The 18,332-nt window shown below is 50.6% G+C and overlaps 6 protein-coding genes across 6 annotated transcripts; 3 read left to right on the top strand and 3 right to left on the bottom strand.

The window, feature by feature from the left end:
• Positions 1–1,509: 1,509 nt before the first annotated feature.
• An11g09600 (uncharacterized protein) lies at positions 1,510–3,861 on the top strand (the record flags this gene model as incomplete). The annotated part of the gene is made up of 9 exons (XM_059750515.1): positions 1,510–1,587; positions 1,650–1,794; positions 1,863–2,003; positions 2,066–2,130; positions 2,191–2,236; positions 2,290–2,735; positions 2,800–2,890; positions 2,953–3,330; positions 3,374–3,861. The coding sequence occupies 9 exons, from the start codon at positions 1,510–1,512 to the stop codon at positions 3,859–3,861; spliced, it is 1,878 nt and encodes a 625-aa protein (XP_059601674.1).
• A 244-nt stretch (positions 3,862–4,105) lies between these two features.
• An11g09590 (uncharacterized protein) lies at positions 4,106–6,506 on the bottom strand (the record flags this gene model as incomplete). Its single annotated transcript, XM_001394880.3, has 7 exons — positions 4,106–4,478; positions 4,547–5,022; positions 5,088–5,779; positions 5,837–6,153; positions 6,241–6,335; positions 6,386–6,415; positions 6,474–6,506. 7 exons carry the CDS (start codon positions 6,504–6,506, stop codon positions 4,106–4,108), a joined length of 2,016 nt encoding a protein of 671 aa, XP_001394917.1.
• Positions 6,507–7,948: 1,442 nt separating this feature from the next.
• Positions 7,949–9,243, top strand: An11g09580 (uncharacterized protein; the record flags this gene model as incomplete). The annotated part of the gene is made up of 3 exons (XM_059750514.1): positions 7,949–8,212; positions 8,362–8,844; positions 8,917–9,243. The coding sequence occupies 3 exons, from the start codon at positions 7,949–7,951 to the stop codon at positions 9,241–9,243; spliced, it is 1,074 nt and encodes a 357-aa protein (XP_059601673.1).
• Positions 9,244–9,834: 591 nt separating this feature from the next.
• On the bottom strand, positions 9,835–10,247 carry An11g09570 (60S ribosomal protein eL37; the record flags this gene model as incomplete). The annotated part of the gene is made up of 2 exons (XM_001394878.3): positions 9,835–9,974; positions 10,100–10,247. 2 exons carry the CDS (start codon positions 10,245–10,247, stop codon positions 9,835–9,837), a joined length of 288 nt encoding a protein of 95 aa, XP_001394915.3.
• An 862-nt stretch (positions 10,248–11,109) lies between these two features.
• An11g09560 (uncharacterized protein) lies at positions 11,110–12,543 on the bottom strand (the record flags this gene model as incomplete). The annotated part of the gene is made up of 1 exon (XM_001394877.1): positions 11,110–12,543. One exon carries the CDS (start codon positions 12,541–12,543, stop codon positions 11,110–11,112), a length of 1,434 nt encoding a protein of 477 aa, XP_001394914.1.
• Positions 12,544–12,912: 369 nt separating this feature from the next.
• On the top strand, positions 12,913–18,246 carry An11g09550 (uncharacterized protein; the record flags this gene model as incomplete). The annotated part of the gene is made up of 3 exons (XM_001394876.3): positions 12,913–13,147; positions 13,207–17,974; positions 18,243–18,246. 3 exons carry the CDS (start codon positions 12,913–12,915, stop codon positions 18,244–18,246), a joined length of 5,007 nt encoding a protein of 1,668 aa, XP_001394913.3.
• Between the last annotated feature and the right edge of the window lie 86 nt (positions 18,247–18,332).

Genomic DNA, 18,332 nt, shown 5'->3' with positions numbered 1-18,332 from the left:
CCCCGAATAATATATGTTACGCTCTTTCCATCGAATATGCAAGTCTGGTTTCCAGCAGGGTGAAACGGAGGCTATTGTCCTAGTGCTTGGCTTGGCGAAGAAGCGTATTGTTTATCAGTATGGCATTTGGCGAGGTTGTGGCTTTCTTGCTCGTATTCCTAATTGCTCCAACAGCCTGTCTGTTCTATTTTAGCGTCTGTGCTGTGCGTCGCATTCGGTGGGCGTGGGTTAGCTTCAGCTCTAGGTGCAAATTGTGAGACTCGGGATATAACCACTCATTTACCCTTCTTAATCCCAACTGCTGAATGACGCACGCATCAGTGCGATGGGCAAGCAAAGCACGGCATACCTGAGCTGCAAAATCACAGTCAGAACGTGCTTATACAGTTTCGCAAGGCCTCCCCGCATGCCACTCGGGATCAACCAGCCCAGACACCATCGATGACAAGTCCTACATCTTGTTTGTGTAAACCTCCTCAGTCCTTTGTCTGCAGGGATGTCTTGCATGGTGGCTGCTTGAAAGCCTATCAAATGCTTGCCCGATAAGCATCCCACATGCGACTGTTGCATCATATACCCGGCGTGCATACGATGACCCAACCCCTCATTTCATGTTGTTTTGAGATACAACTGCCACAACAGGAGACTGTGCCACCTCTTCGACAAGTGATTGAGTCATCATCCCGCTTCACGTAGCATTGGGAGGTTATGACGCAACGTGCTGTGATCTGAATGTGTGAGGGGAGGGGAGGGGGCAGAAGTAGCTGAATGTCGTATACAGTCGTCTGTGAATTAGTATCCGCACTAATATCTGTTGGTTATTCCTGGTCTCGGCTGCTTACCCGGTAGATCCATAAGACTTTTGGGATGTCTGTGTACCTAGATCCTTAAGCTGGCTGTGCACAGTGCTGATTCGGGCAAACGTAGACGATCTGAAACCAGTCCATGGCCATCACATGATGGCCAAGCATCATCTGATTTTTCTATCAAACAAGAAGTCATCATCTACTTCTCATCAACATTTCCTGAAGGCACAACCCACACCAACCGAACTTTTGCTTGGGATCTTCGGTCAACAACTCTAAACATGGCCCGAATCCTGGTTCCTCTTCCCCACGGTGGGGTCCACGGAGCAACTCCGCTTCCTCTCGACGCCAATCCAAGCATCCATTTCCCCGCATCAACCTTTCCGTGGTACCTCTTCTGATGCTGCTGTCATGACAAGGGTGAATTTACTACCTTTTGCGGAGTACTCTTCTCCGACTTTGTTGATACTCTCCAGTTGACTCCTCCCGTGACTTGTTTCTAAACTCGGTGCTGTCGTCGTCAGAACGTGGGATTCTCTCTCCATTGGACGGAGCACACCTCTCCGTTCTAGCTTGATGCTTCTTCGAGTGGGAGAAGTTAGCATAGGTGAGTTGCGCATGATTATAAGAAGACAACGATCCTAGAATATCAGTTACGTCCTCATTATGCGTCCAGTGTCTAGCTCTGAAGGAGTATGCAGCTATGGCCTCCAGTACTCAGAATCCCAATGGCGGTTTCGCCTTGATATACCAAAACCCCTACCTGCTGGGCGTTGCATCGGTGAGTTTTCATATACCCAAGAAGAACCAGACATTGTTCTGACCCGATCCAACATCTACTAGTTCTCCACCTTAGGTGGGCTGCTCTTTGGCTATGATCAGGGCGTGGTTTCCGGTGTGATAACCATGCAATCATTCGGCGCTCGATTCCCTCGAGTATACATGGACAGCAGCTTCAAGGGGTGGTTTGTGTCGACCCTATTAATCTGTATGCCGCGTCCTGCTTTGCCAATTATTTCACCATAATGAACGAATGCTCACTCACTGTATCAATAGCTGCTTGGTTTGGCTCCCTCATCAACGGCCCTATCGTAGACCGAATAGGCCGCAAACTATCCATCATCACCGCTGTCGTTGTATTCGTCGTTGGGTCCGCCATCCAATGCGGTGCCGTTAATATACCAATGCTCTTTGCTGGTATGCATCCTTGCTTGGACATTGCCAATACCCTTTCCCAGACTACCGCTTACACGCCACAGGACGTGCAATCGCAGGCGTAGCCGTTGGGCAACTAACCATGGTGGTACCTCTGTATATCTCCGAAGTATGAACCTTCTCCCACACATTCAACACGATAACCATAGTACTCACCTTCACCCAACAGGTCTCCATTCCCGAAATACGCGGTGGTCTTGTCGTTCTCCAACAACGTGAGTAGTATCCCCTCACTCCAGTCCCATCTCACAACCACTAACCCAATCAGTCTCCGTCACCAACGGCATCCTAATCAGTTACTGGATTGACTACGGCACAAACTACATCGGGGGCACCCGCTGCGCCCCCAATATTCCTTACACAGGCGGCACCGCCTCCTCCCCATCCTTTGATCCCTACACAGACATCCCCTCCGACGGCATCTGCACCGGCCAATCCGAAGCATCCTGGCGTCTACCACTAGCCATCCAGATCATCCCAGCCCTTACACTCGGCCTGGGGATGCTCTTTTTCCCAGACTCCCCTAGATGGCTACTAATGAAAGAACGAGACGACGAAGCTCTCCAGGCACTTTCCAGGCTACGTCGACAATCTACAAACAACCCAGACCTAACAAACGAATACCTCGAGATCAAAGCATCCATCATGTTAGAGAACAGTTTCGCTAGAGAACGGTTCCCGGAGTTATCTGGGTTCAGGCTGCATGCTGCGCAGGTTCGTTTCCCCCCTCCCCCAATTCAACATTGAGCATCGTTCTAATTCATCTATGACAATGTAGTATATCTCACTCGTAACCACATGGGCGCGATTCAAGCGCCTAGCGATCGGATGCTGTATTATGTTCTTTCAGCAGTTTATGGGCTGTAACGGTATGCCATTTCCTCCCCTTCCCTCTTTCTTACCCATAATATGAGCTAAAGTACCCCCACAGCTATAATCTACTACGCACCAACAATTTTCGCTCAGCTGGGCCTTGATGGAAACACCGTACGCTTTAACCTTATCTTATTTATCTCAGGAGGAGCTGATGAGACTGACACGACCAAACAGAGCTCCCTCCTAGCCACCGGAGTCTACGGGATCATCAATTGCCTTAGCACCCTCCCTGCGCTTTTCCTGATCGACAAAGTCGGTCGAAGAGGTTTGCTCATGTCCGGTGCCACGGGGACCTGTATCTCACTGGTAATCGTGGGTGCGATTATTGGGGTCTACGGATCGGATCTAGTCCATCATCAGTCTGCCGGATGGGCCGGGATCGCGTTCATCTATATCTACGATATCAACTTCTCATACTCTTTTGGTTTGTTTAGTATGTTTCAGGTCTAAAGTGGATCTTGCTAATGCGCATATAGCTCCTATCGGATGGGTCCTGCCATCGGAAATCTTCAATCTATCCATACGCTCCAAAGCTATCTCCATCACAACTTCCGCTACTTGGATGTGTAACTTGTATGTTGAGGAAGTCCTATGTTTTTTATCCAGTTTTTTAATCATGATGGTCATGACTCATTCTCGACATTTGCACCTAGTATCATCGGCCTCGTCACCCCTGATATGCTTGACTCGATCACCTGGGGTACCTATATCTTTTTCGCAGCTTTCTGCCTCCTGGCATTCGGGTTCACGTTCTTCTTTATCCCAGAGACCCGTGGAAAGGTATGCTTGGGTTGCCCTTGGCTATCCTTTAGACGTCACTAACATGGCTACCTTGTTTAGACTCTGGAAGATATGGATCTCATCTTTGGTGACACGGCTGCCCATGAGGAAAAACAGCGTATTGTCGGAATCGAGGCTCAACTGCGTGGCATTGATGGTCCCACGGTCGACCCAGAATTCGTGAAGCCCTTCGCACAGGAGGAAGAGGACGTTGCTTGATGGTCCATAACTTTTAAGATCACTTGCAATTTTCCGCCTGCATATCAAATGGCGGGTTCCCTTTTGTGTGACAGTTTAAGAAACGGGTCCTTCGAGGAATGAAGTTCGGGCTGTGAAATCCTCTTTTGTTCTGTAGGCTCCATTACGTTCATGTATGGCCCTGACCGACTCTAGTCCCGAAATCATCTCATCTCGGCATCGACAGATGATCAGACAAACTCATTCTGCGGAGGGAAATTTACCCATTCCGAGAAGTCCATGCCAGCAAGGTTGAGCTCCTGGTCCACGTCCGGAAACATGCTACCAAAGGTCGGATCGTTGAAGAGTTGATCGGAAAAGGGCATTAATATGGGTGCTGTCTGTCCCGCAGTCTTATCGGCGGCGGCACTCGTGTATGCAGGCGAACAGAGCCGATTGACAACTTCCAAGCAACGAGTCGCAAGGCGGTTGTTGCTGAGAGAAGGGTGTACCAGGAGCTTCTTCGTGGACTCGATCTCCTGGAGCCAGCTGGGGGCGTCCGTACTTGTTGGGTCAGTCATAAGCAAGATGATCGGGATTACACCAGCTTGAAACAGGAAGTATCTATTATGGATGTCAGTGATGTGAGGAGAGAAAAAATTTAGGGGTTCTTTTTTTCCCATGAGACATACAACATGTACCATGCGCCGATCCTCGTGCAGACGTGATTATTCACGAAATCTGCGATCGATGATATTGTCAAACGCGCATTTCGAAGACAAAGCCTCCTACAATCCGCCTCAAGCGGATCCTCGGGTTCGGGAGCCGAGTTTGGCGTCCATCGACGCGATGCCCAACGAAGAAGAATGGGACGGTACAGAAGGATCCTCAAGTTCCAGTCGCGCCACATTAGCCGATTGCGGACAAGAGCGAATGCATCCGATATCGGTGTGGGGGGCTGCTTGAAGTAATCAGGAAGGCCATTGTACCATTCCTCCATAGGCCTTTGGAGGCCGAGCGTTTCCTCTGGCGTCAAACTTGGGCCTGAGATGAGACGCTGGTAGACACTGTTGGTGAGGAGATGAAACCTAGCCTGAGCTATTAATCCGGAATAGAGAGTTGGTTCGTTGACTTCAGGAGGTAGAGTGGTAGTGAGGGGCGTAAGAGCCTGTAGGATAAATCAGACATTGTAGGCCGTAATAGAGGGTTTATAATCACAGAGTCGAGTCTTACCTCATCATGGATATTGAGTACATGTTTCGCGTCCATGACATCGTCTTCAGGCAAGAGAATAGGCCGGCCGAAAGTCTTGGCCGCACCACTATCGAAGATGTAAACTCCCCACCACAGACGCCGCCTAACCTCGCGCTGAAGAAGGCTGATCTTCCAACCCGGGAATTCTTTGTGGAGGCCCAAACTCATGGCCATCCTAACTGCCAACCCGAGAAAGTTCCATCCGGTATTGGGCTTGTTCCGTTTCTGGGCATAGTTGCTCAACAGCAGTAAGGCCTGAACAAGAGTGAGGTTTCCGGTTTCGAACACAGACACCTGCTGTAAATGACCTCTCGCTTCTTGATAGAATGTAATATCCAAGTCGGAGTTATCGTCACCGATACTCCACGCCCCCAAAGCCAAGATCGTGTTCAATAGAATCTGCCATGCCTGACCATGTGGTCGCGGAACTTGCTCGTAAAACTGCGCTCGGAACGTACCTTCATGGACAAAAGGGTAGCTGGTATGGTAGTTGAGGAAGAATGCATCCATGAAAGCTTGTTCGACGAGACCAGAGGGCGCGGTGCTGAGCAGTTGAGCCTTCAAGGGCACTCTTTCCATGCTATAACTTGATTTTGAGGATCTGGCAGGAATGTTAAGGTCAAAGCCATGCTTCAACAACGCTCGGAGCGGCACAACGCTTGAAGATGCGCCTATTATAGACAGTTAGTATTTGCAATTCGTGTTGCAAAGCAGTCGGACACACTGACCAAAATAGCCAGCTCCTTCTGGCTTAATGGACAGGGCTGCCATGCCATCGGTCAGGTCGCCAACTGTGATTTTGTTCTCCGCCCAGTCGAATCCATCAGCCTGCTGCGGCAGCGCTTCCGGGGCTGGTTCGGCCCGATCCGGCTCAGCTTTTGCAGGGGTTGAATGCCGGGACGAGGACTTCGAGGATCCAGGTTTTGGTGGACCCTCCTGATCGTGCAATAAAGAACGAACGGTGGCATCCAGATCGCCGCCTGGAAACAACCTTGACAACGCTGTTTCAAAGGCCTGTAAGCGCTCCTCCACGTAGGTCAGGTGTCTAAGCAAGAATTAGCGAATGAATGGTTCCCATGAGTAATGGGAGTTTGACGACGACACTGAATCCCCAGGCAGTGGAAGTACTTACTGTCGTGTTAGAGGGCTTCTGGTGACCTTGGGACTGTAATTGCATTCTTTGTTCAGCTGTTTGCATTGTGCGCATGTCGGCTTCTCTTTCGAGCACTGCGATGGAGCTTAGCTAGATGCCGAGTAACTGCTTAGGAGCTGCTTACCTTGGACTTCCGGAGCCGGCATTCATCACACTAGGTGCTCACAATTAGCTTGATAGATTACCTCTTCCCCTTTACATGGGGTACTCACAGCATAGGAGTGAGAATCACGAGTACTGGCCATATTTAACGTCGAAAGTCAATTTTGGTGTACCCCAAGTCTCGTGCGCGCTGATATGTACACCAAACTGATGTCATCTGGGGAGACTTTGTTAGCCATCAACTACAGCGCTAATCGTGATCGATATTGATCTGCGCCGCAAATGCGTCGGGCGAAGTATGAAGAACATGAGTACTTTTGTAGACACATCTTTTTACAGGCTGGAATATAGCAAGAGGGATGGTCGAGTGTCACAGATTCCAGTTTTAGCGATGGATGGATACATGTACAGGAGGTCTGGGTAACAGGCACTTAAACGTCTCCAAGACCGGTGGGGTTTGGGATAAAAAGCGAGGTGCCTGAGTGTAACACGCTTGGAGCGAGGGACATGGATGGGGCGGCCAACTTACGATCGGCGCGGAAGCAGTTAAGGGCCCAACGCTTTTGGAGCCGGACGATAAGTTATCGGGTACGGCTCCAACGCTCTAAATTTATAAATCGGCGAGAAGAGGACGAGGCCTGGATGGATGCTCGACCAGCGAGTGCGACGATGATTGCTGATGGACTTTTGGCTCGTGTGGGGGAGCCAGTCAGGTGACGGGCCGAAAATTTCCTCCTGGAATTTCAGGAATCAACGGCGTCGCATCAGGCAGGAAGGACCATTCCCCTCACGGCTCTGAGATGATAATCACAATCATACGGCATAACTTAGCCTGAAACGAGCGTAGGGTATTCAGCAGTTCGCATAAAATGCCTCAGTGATCGGCACGGGTGACGTGAAGCTAATGTAGTGAACGGCCTGGAATCGCGAGAGCGTCCGAGATATCTCCTGATGCGGAGGACAATGCCGCAATGGAATTGTAGTCCATGAAACTGTCGAGTGACCTTTGGGAGCTTCCTGCAGAGGAATTCTGCCGGATGTTTCGGAGTGTAATACTATGATCATTTCCGTCTCAGCGAACTATTAGCAGCACGCAGAGGGCGCGTAGTTAGCATACTAGCCCAGGAGCACCGCTTAGAATATATTTAGTTCGGGTACAGCACTGAGCTCGGGGATGTGATCAGCGCTTCATTGCTGATACACTAGCCAGCTCAGTAGCTCAGCCCAGAATAAGCGAAGCAGACTTGCGAGACGATGAAGGATACGATAACAAGCAGGCGAGAAAGAAGTTATCCCAGAGATGAGCAGGGAGAAGACCACGACCATCTGTTGTAGGTAGTACTGCACCTTCCGTATTGATCGATCCAGTGACTTGTCTTGGCACCGTTGTCGACCAATCGCAAAAATCCGCAGGAAATCCTATTTCATACAACGTCATTTACAAAAACAGTAGACGAAAAATACAGTTTTGTGCTCTACATTTCCAATCCCGAACTTGAAGTCATCTCCATCTGCTTGGAGACATCGTCAGTGCTATCCGACCGTACAATCTTGAACACGGAGCAGTTGCGACGCTCTCAGTGCGATGCCTAGCCAACCGCCCCTCCCACCCCTCCTCACTCCCTACGTATCGTCTCTGCCGCCGTCGTCCCTCACAGTCCTATCCTCAGTCCTCGGCGCAACAGGGAATTGGCTAGTTCTTCGATTTCTATATGCTGCCCTGAATTCGTCTTCGACGTCAGACGCTGTTGCGGGCCTCAGCGACACTAACAATGGGAGAAAGAGAAAGGTCGTGCTCGTGAGTTTTCTGCGGGGTTGGGAATTTTGGAGGTCCGAGGCCAAGAGATTGGTATGTTTGTGAACATCCTTCACGTCGCTCCATGTGGTCTTATGGGCTATCCAGGCCTTGTGGGGAATTTGGTAGTTCAAATTCCTCGCAAATTCATCTATCTGCTGTCAATTTACTCAAATAACTGGCAACAATACTGACCCGACCAGGGCCTCGACCTTGCCCGCCTCACAGACAAACGCCAGTTCGCCTTCGTTGACGGACTCTCCGAACTCTTCGCTGCTCCCCCTAGCACTTCGTCCCAAACACCAATATCACAAGCCTCACTACGAGGAACAGTGCTACCCCGGACAGTCCTGCCTCTCAGGTCGCAGCCCGGTCCCATTCCCACGCGAGGACCGCAACCCGCCGCTCGGCCAGTCGCTGCCCCTCCGAACCCTCCAACATCGAGAGAAGTCGGGCCAGTCAAGCGACTTCACCTATCAGGAAATGGGAATGCAGCTTTGGATGCGCTCGAGAAAGACATTGCGGCGGTGATCAATGACCTGAAATCATCAACATCCGGAGATGAACAGGAAGAGCCCGAGGTTTTATTGGTTCTCGATCAACCGGATCTGCTACTAGCCGCTACGGGCCCGAGCAGGGGCATAGGCGCTACAGAGATGGGAGATTGGGTGATGGGGCTACAACAGGTATGCTACGAATCTCCACAGGCAGTCTTTGAACGGGAACCATATCCGCTGACCGCGAGCTTATTCGCCTAGTACGCTCATGCAACAGTCATGACGGTGTCTTCAGACTCCCCGTTGATCCACAATGCTTCCGCATCGGCACACCAGGGAGCAACTCCGCTGGAGACTGAGCATGCCGCGTTTGCTATCGGGTCGGCTCATCGGGCGCACATGGTTATGCAGCTCCGAAACCTTGAAACGGGTGCCGCAAGGGATGTCAGCGGTGTGCTGAGGGTCAGCAAAGGTGGCGCGTGGGGGCAAAATGACAGCACCGAGGCCAGTAGTCACTGGGAAGAGAAGGAAGTTCTATACTTTGTCCAGAGGGATGGTGGCGTGAGCGTCTTCGGGCGAGGTGAATAGATACCAAAGTTGTTGCATCATTCCATGTCATGCTCAGGCGTTCAGGCGCGCATGCAAAAAGATAATAGACCGGGGGTAAATAAAAACTTTGTCGCAATTGGATCGAAAAAGAACACACCTGTTGTCGCAGAAACCAGATCGTACGCCTCGAAGGGTAGATTGTATTCAAGTAGACAGATCACATTGGACGAATAATCTCAAACTGCATCTGCCACGACATGGGACATCCGCCAGCCCTAAATAAAACAAGGAAAATCTTGTATGAACTTTCCCATTTCATTTCTTTCTTTTGAAACAGAAAAAAAGGATAACATCCCCAGAGAGAGAAGACGAGCGTCTTTTGTTTTCTTTCACATTGTCGTCAATATATGCCATTTTTGTTTCTCTCTAGAATAAAGAAATGCTATGACGGCAAATATGAAAAAAAGACCGTCCCAACACCAACTCCACGGGGAATAGCGTCTTTTTTTATTGCCCCTAGCATTGCGACCCGTTTCACGTCGTCAAATGCCAACCGGCCCTGTCATACCAGCCCTGCCTCCAGCCTCCGAGAACGAAACGAAAACGCGACAGTCATCGAAAGGGGGGAATCTAGTGGTTCTCGGGACCACGAGCGCCCTTGGGGGTGCCGACCTGGAAGCCGTTGTGGAAGCGGCGGTGGACCTCCTTGAGGTGACGCATTCTGCCGGAGCCGGTGGTCTTTCTGCGCTTGGCCTTCTCGCTCCAGTTGACTGTATAAAACGAACTTCGTAAGCCAATATGTTCATCCAAACACTTTCATACAATCCGTATCCAAGGTTTCAAGGAACCAGCGGCTGTTCTTCGATGGTGGGATTTTGGGGAAAAGGATTCGTACACTTGCGAGTCTTAGCGGCAGGGTAACCGCAGTTGGAGCAAGTCGACTTCTGGACGTGGAAGGAGCGGCGGCCTGAATTCAATCCGAACGTATTAGCCCATCTGGTCGTTTCCCGATAACCTTCATATATATCTCTCCCGGCAGTCATTTATTATTCCGTTCCTTCTCTCCCGTTCCGTTGATTGTAGAGATATCCCGTATATAATAATTTCCGCCCGGAGGATATATATAAATTTTCGGAGTAGTGTAAAATACTGACCACAACGCCGGCAAAGAGTGTGAGTCTTGTTGTGGCGCTTTCCGAAGCTGGAGGTACCCTTCGCTGTAAACAGAATCGGTATGTCAGTCTGGATATTGTTCTCGTCGATAGATCGGACTGGGCGGTGGTATATCGCGTTGGCACGTACTCATCTTGAATTATGTGGAACTATATGGCACAATTTGTTAGCGACGAAAAATCCAGATAAAAAAAAAATTCCCGGCCTGGGGAAAAATGACAATAATCCCACGTGAGGGCGCAAAATGGACCTACCTGGCGATTCCGTTGAAGGGCTGGTTGTCGTTGTCGTCGTCGCTGGGCGTATCGAAGTTGCTCTGGGATCTGGGGTGGTGTCGCTTAGCGAGTTGTGGTTGTCAGGGCTTGTGCCCTGGTCCCGTGATTCGCCGACAGCCTCAAGGGTGAGCCTGTCACATGACTGCATACCTGCAAAGAGTAATTTTTGTTTTGCTCCGGCGGGATCCACTTTGTTGCTCCATTGCGCTAAGCTACTAGTGGACTAGAGCATCACGGCCCGGGAGCAATAAGGCTATCTATGCATTTACCTAACTACTCCGTACTTAGTCCAGATAGTGATGAAGAATCTATACAGATATTGGGACTACAGAGTAGACTTAACAGATTTATAGCTATAAAAGAAGATATCAGGATATGCACAATTTGATTGGGTATCTATGACAAGTACTAGGCGCCTATATAGCAGATCTGATAAACTATGAGATTTATAGGAGCGCTATACAAGGTCGTCTTTGCCGATGAATGCGGCCATAGGATCGTCCGCCGCAAGTCGGCTTCGCTTGTATGATTCGATTTCTTCCTCGGTAATGCCAGACTGCACCTCGATGAGCGTTCTCTTCTTCGTATTGGTGTTAGATGAATCCTTTGGCTGCTCTGAGGTTTGAGCATCGTCAATAGTTTCATGCCCGTCGTTAGCTTCCTCATGTTCACCGGACGGCTCATCAGCATCGTCCCCGTTCTCAGGTAGCATCAGCAGCTGATCCGCTTCCTGGAATGCGCGCTTCCCATCTTCACCAGTACAGTAACTGTTTTTGACGGTAGAAAAGCAGCAGGCATATCCCCACTCAAAGTTGTGCCACCAACTTCCCCAAACGCATGTGTGGTTGTTCGTAAAGATGTCTTCAGCATATTTCGATTTGGCCGCCTTCTTTGGTGCGCCCTTAATCGCACCCGTTTCGTCATATTCGACAAACTGTTCGTTCTCGACGACCATTGTATCCCGCAGCGGTGTGGGGTCGAGGTGCTCTTGACCACCATACTTTTCCAAAAGAGCCTTTCGTTGAGCATCACGTTTGGCCAAACTCTCCGCCTCCTCCTTCTTCCGCATGACTTCTCCAGCTGTGGGGTTTGCCTGCAGGTGGACCTTCTGCGCACCACGTTCCTGCGATTCCCAGGCATATCTTTGTGCCTTCTCAAACTCTGCAGCATCACCCGAAGCGCGGACAAAGTTCTCCTCGGCAACAAGTGCTGCTGCTTGGTCATCCTGTGCACCCATATCAACCATCCGTCGTGTCTTCGGGTCGTACTTGGCTGAATCAAGGTCTAAGTTCAGCAAATACTTTGCCGTATCTTCTCGGATACGGAGGTTGCGAGTGGCGGTGCTCTGTTGTCTTCCCATGTCGGACTCCTCAGCGTAGCGGGCTTCCTCCTGGGGCGCATCTTCATCGTCATCGCCCTCACCATCCTTGCCCTCATTATCGCCATCCTGTTTTGTGACCCGTTTCAATTTCTCAAGTTCCTCGTATTCCTCCACCACTTGTCGATATTCGCTCGGATCGTAGCCGTTCCACCGATCTCTCTTCGCATCCCACCCCATGTTGACGTCTTGTATGACTTCATCCGCCTGGATATCTTTACCGGTCCATTTGGCACCGTGCTTCCGAGGGCGACTCAGACACTCTTTCGTTTTGTGGGTCATGGCGCCGCAGTTCTCACAGGCGCCTTTCCGGTACTTGGTGGCCGCGGGACCAGCACGCTTGCCGCGCTCGTACCATTTTGACTGCTCTGCCGTCGACTTTTGCAGACGTTGATGCTCTAGATAGTCATTGGCTTGAGAGTCGTCGTCAATGTAGAACGGCTTTTTCGAAATGAAAGACGGAATGTATTCGTTGCGCTCTTTCGACGCCACATCGGCGGGCTTTTTAGACATGATGGCGGATGGTAGGGAACAGCAGGCGCAAATTATGAAAGAAGTAATTAAGGGCTATTGCGCTGCCAAAGGACTCAAGTGTCTCTGGGAAGACCAGCAAATGCGTGTGAACGTCGAGTTCATGATTCCTATCTCCGCGCTGATGAAAGACGACGACGGTTCCGTATCATTCACGTGACCTGGCGTATTACCCGCGCCACCCAGTCGCGTAAACTCAACCACAACTTCCTACACGTCGCAGTCATAAGAGAGATATTGACGGCGAAGCAGTGTGCGATGCTGTTGGTACTCGAATAATTGACATGACGCGACTCGGGATTTCTCGCGCGTTCGGTCGCTGACAGCTTCCGCTGTCTTGAGAATCAAGCTATGGAGCCCTTTCAAGTGCGCCTCAACTGCGTGGACCACTACCAAGCAACTCCGTCAGATCTCGACCCTCCTCTGCCTCACGGGGATGGTGCGGCTGGGAAAAATGATAGATCGAAAGTTCCCGTAATTAGGATATTTGGGGCCACGGAGACTGGCCAGAAGGTGTGCGTCCATGTGCATGGCGCCTTTCCTTATTTGTATGTCGAGTATGACGGTGATCTGGAGACAGAGAAAGGTTGGTCTGATGAGAGATGTACCTACATGAATTTGTACAAGCAGCTAAGTTCTCTATAGTGAACTCCGCACTCAGGAGTCTCCGTCTCTCGATCGATCACGCATTGGCAGTAAGCTACAATCGCAACGAAAATGCCAAGAAGATCCCCTTCGTCGCCCACATCACTCTGGTGAAGGGTGTTCCCTTCTATGGGTATCATGTGGGCTATAAGTTCTACTTTAAAATCTATCTTATGAGCCCCATTTACATGACCAGGCTGGCGGACTTGCTACTTCAGGGCGCCATCCTTAAACGCCCTCTACAGCCATACGAAAGTCACCTGCAGTTCATTCCGCAGTGGATGTGTGACTACAGTTTGTACGGATGTGCCTATTTGAAGTGTAGCAAGGTCAAGTTCCGCAGTCCCATCCCGGAATACTTTGAGCTTACTGATCTATCCCATCGCTGGCACGACCGATCAGTACAACCCGACGATTTGTTAGACGAGTCTGTTTTTCCAAAGCAGAGCCATTGCCCCCTGGAGGTCGATATTTGCGTTCAGGACATTTTAAACCGCTCAGAAATCAGCGAAAGACCTATACACCAGGATTTCACTGAACTCTTTAATCAAATGACTTCTGATGAACGGCTTGTTCCAAGCATGGCAGGTTTGTGGCAGGATGAGACACGCAGGCGGAAGAAGCGTCTGGGGCTCGAACCGGGCAGTAGCCCATTTGATCCTAACGAACTAGTCTCTTTGTCTGTTAACCCGAGAGATGCTTCTCGAGGTGGCTGGATCCACGAGGAAGAGTATCGCCAAATGGCTGCACAAACTGTCGATGAGGAGAAGCAAGAGAATGGTGGTGGTAATGTAACATTCGATGATTTACTTTCGCAGAAGCCCTTGGCCAAGGATGTAAAGACTGCGATGCAGAGTGTCGAGGATTTCTTTCCGGACAAGAACGATTTTGATAAGTATCAACTACAACCTGTCGAGCCAGACACGGCGGCAAACGCAGAAGTAAACGTGGATGAGAGCGCAGCTTGGCCTGTTGTCTCGGACGATGATTCATACCTTTCGGACGATGATGTTTTCGACGTATTACCCGGGGAGGACAATGGGCAGGAAGCCGCAGATGCGTTAGATGATAACCAGGACGGAGATAACCTCGACCTAGCCCAGGACGTACCCGAGTATCCTACCGATGATCTAAATGCCTACGAAATGAGTGCCACGCGCAAAGTAGGTTCGGGTGGAATGCTCGAACAAACCGAAAGCCGAGAGCTCAGCCATATTAATCCGCGCAAGCGGAAGAGATTTTTCGATGACACCCCATCGCAAATGCTAGATAGGCCGCGGAAGTCTCTGCTGGCTGAAGATCGATTCAACATTACAGCCCCCAAAATCGAAGAGGCCGCCAACACCTCGGATGCAGTTGCAAGGGGCAATCTCTCACAAGAAAACTTATCTCAGCCGACAGTCCGTCCTAAGAGGCCTGAACAGAGTGGAAGGCTCAACTTTCCGGTTGTTAAAGATCCCAATAATCCTATGACAGTCTTGCGCTTCAGCCAGGACGGTGTGCCTTCTTCCAAGGAACTTAGAGAAGTAGAAAAAGATTTGACCAGTTCTGAGTCAGAAGTTATCTCGAAAGACATCAGAGCGGAGAACAACTCATCACTACCGCAGTCATCAGTTACTGTAACGAGGCCTGATGTTGCCCTGGATCCCCAGATCCTGGAAATGGCGTCAAATTTTTATGCCGCATTCAACGTGCCTATGAATGCTCGCATTTGCTTCTTGCGAAATTCGTCTCCTAGTACTAGTGAGGTCGCTTCAACACCTCATTGTTATGACTACCCGTCTGTTGTTTATCAAAAAGCGCACTACAGCGACGAGAGTGATGTACCTGACCGTGCGAGAGATTACGCAGGAAGGGATTTTCGCTTAGAAGGCAGTGGTATACACTATCTCCCCGATTTCGATCCGTCAGGGCGGTCTATGGCTATGCTAGGGGAATACACGGCACCGAGAGACAAGTATGAACAAGAAGCGGTTGACCAGCAGTTGCGGGAGTTATCTACGTCTAGGTTATGGGAGTTTGCCCCTGTTCCTCCAAGCCGCTTAGAAGTTGTCGAATGGTTCGAAAAGTCTCAAGCCGAGGAAAAGGCAGACGCTGCTCAGCCCCAAGCTCGCAAGCGGAAGCAAGTAAAGGCGAATGTCCTGTCACAGATCGAGGGCCCTACCCAGAAGAATGACTATGGCTTCAAATATTCACAAAAAGGGAAATCCACCAGTGTCGAGCACCAGACACAGTATATGAGCATCATGAGCCTGGAGGTGCACGTGAACACCCGGGGTGTGCTGTCGCCGAATCCAGAGGAGGACGAGATCACATGCGTGTTCTGGTGCCTGCAGTCGGAAGATGAGGACCTTGATGCCAATGGTACAGTGCCAGGGGTCCATGTTGGCATGATATCCCAAGCGGAAGACGACAGGCCAGATATCAAGGCATCCAAAGCTTTGAGATTCGACTGGGAACACGAAACCACCGAGCTTGACTTAATTAATAGAGTGGTAGACATTGTTCGTTGGCATGACCCCGATATCATCACTGGCTACGAGGTTCACAATAGCTCCTGGGGCTACTTGATCGAGCGAGCAAGGAAGAAATATGACTTTGATATCTGCGACGAACTGTCTAGAGTCAAGTCGCAAGCCCATGGAAGATTTGGCAAGGATGCCGACCGATGGGGATTCAACCACACCTCTTCCATTCGAGTGACTGGACGGCATATGATCAATATCTGGCGAGCTATGAGAGGCGAGCTAAACCTGCTGCAGTATACACAGGAAAATGTGGCCTTTCACCTACTACACCGCCGTGTCCCGCACTATTCGTTTCAGGATCTCACAGAATGGTACCGCAGTGGAAAGCCTCGCAACATCCTGAAAGTAGTCGAATACTTCGTCTCTCGTGTGCAAATGGATCTCGAGATCCTAGAGTCAAATGAGTTGATCCCCAGAACTAGCGAGCAGGCCAGGCTACTGGGAATCGACTTCTTCTCAGTATTTTCTCGTGGCTCTCAATTCAAGGTTGAATCTCTGATGTTCCGCATTGCCAAACCAGAAAATTTCATACTCGTCTCCCCAAGCAGGAAACAAGTTGGCCAACAGAATGCACTTGAATGTCTCCCCTTGGTCATGGAGCCTCAAAGCGACTTCTACACCAGCCCTCTCGTGGTACTAGACTTCCAATCCTTGTACCCCAGTATCATGATTGCATACAACTACTGCTACTCGACATTTCTCGGACGAGCACACCAATGGAGAGGTCGGAACAAGATGGGATTCACCGACTACAAGCGACAGCCCCGAATGCTGGAACTACTCCAAGACAAGATCAACATTGCGCCCAACGGCATGATGTACGCGAAACCCGAGGTACGCAAATCCCTCCTCGCACGCATGCTCGCCGAGATCCTCGAAACGCGAGTCATGGTCAAGAACGGCATGAAAATCGACAAAGACGACAAAGCGCTCCAGCGCCTCCTCAACAACAGACAACTTGCCCTGAAACTAATCGCCAACGTCACCTATGGCTACACATCTGCCTCATTCTCCGGCCGCATGCCATGCTCCGAAATTGCCGACAGCATCGTCCAATCCGGCCGCGAAACCCTCGAAAAAGCCATCGCTTTCATCCACTCTGTCGAGCGCTGGGGCGCGGAAGTAGTCTACGGCGACACAGACAGTCTCTTTGTCTACCTAAAAGGCCGCACTCGCGACGAAGCCTTCACCATCGGCGAAGAAATCGCCAAAGCCGTAACCTCGATAAACCCACACCCGGTAAAACTCAAATTTGAAAAAGTCTACCACCCATGCGTCCTCCTGGCCAAGAAACGCTACGTGGGCTTCAAATACGAGCACCGCGATCAAAAAGAACCCGAGTTCGACGCCAAAGGCATCGAAACCGTCCGCCGCGACGGCACTCCCGCAGAACAAAAAATCGAAGAAAAAGCCCTCAAACTCCTCTTCCGCACCGCAGACCTCTCCCAAGTGAAACGCTACTTCCAATCCCAATGCACAAAAATCATGCAAGGCCGCGTCTCGATCCAGGACTTCTGCTTCGCCAAAGAAGTCCGCCTAGGCACCTACAGCGACAGGGGCCTCCCACCACCAGGAGCCCTAATCAGCACGAAGAAAATGATCGCCGACCCCCGATCCGAGCCCCAGTACGGCGAACGCGTCCCCTACGTCGTGGTCACAGGCGCCCCGGGTTCCCGGCTCATCGACCGCTGCGTCCCGCCCGAAACCCTCCTGCACGATCCCCATCTCGACCTAGACGCAGACTACTACATCACGAAGAACCTCATCCCACCCCTCGAACGAATCTTTAACCTCGTCGGCGCAAACGTCCGCCAATGGTACGACGAGATGCCGAAAGTGCAGCGCGTGCGGCGCGTCGAGGGAGCGCTGTTGCGTGGAGCTGCTGGTGGTGGGCGAAAAACCCTGGAGTCCTACATGAAAGCGTCGACGTGCATTGTGTGCAGGAGCAAATTACGAGATACCGATACCCCGCTTTGTGGGACCTGTCTAAGGCAGCCGCATCTCGCGCTGTTCGAGCTCGTCTCGAGACAGCGGGCGGCGGAGAAGAGGGTGGTGGATTTGCAAAGGGTTTGTAGGTCTTGTATGGGGGTGACGTTTGGGGATGATGTTAGGTGCGATAGTAAGGATTGTCCGGTGTTTTATTCGAGGACGAGGGACGAGGCGAGTTGGAGGCATACGAAGGCGGTGCTGGATCCGGTTGTGGGCTTGTTGAGAGATAGGTGTGAGAGGGAGTTGGAATGGTAAGTACTAGGTTCGTATATTGGGGTTTCATTGGGGTTTGATTGGTTGGGAAGGATTTGAAGGTTGGTTAGGATGGCGTTTTATACTGTATAATTATGGGCTGAGAGGGGTGGGTTGGTTTTTTTCGGGGTGATGTGTATTATCATTATTGTATACTTTACGGCCGAGAGACTAAAAGAATAGTGCTTAATGTTCAGATGGCTTGTGATGAATTATATTTGTGGCATGCCTAAGCTGATAGTTACATACTAATGATGATGCACGTAGTTAAAGCAAGATAGATTTGCGGAAGAAATGTCGAAGCTAGAAGCAATCAAGAATGGCAGGATGCATCTTCAGACGATATCAGACCTGTAT

Source organism: Aspergillus niger (assembly GCF_000002855.4).
Source record: "Aspergillus niger supercontig An11".
Lineage (NCBI taxonomy): Eukaryota > Fungi > Ascomycota > Eurotiomycetes > Eurotiales > Aspergillaceae > Aspergillus > Aspergillus niger.
Note: the sequence above shows the minus strand (reverse complement) of the source record. Positions and strands in the feature narration are given on the sequence as shown.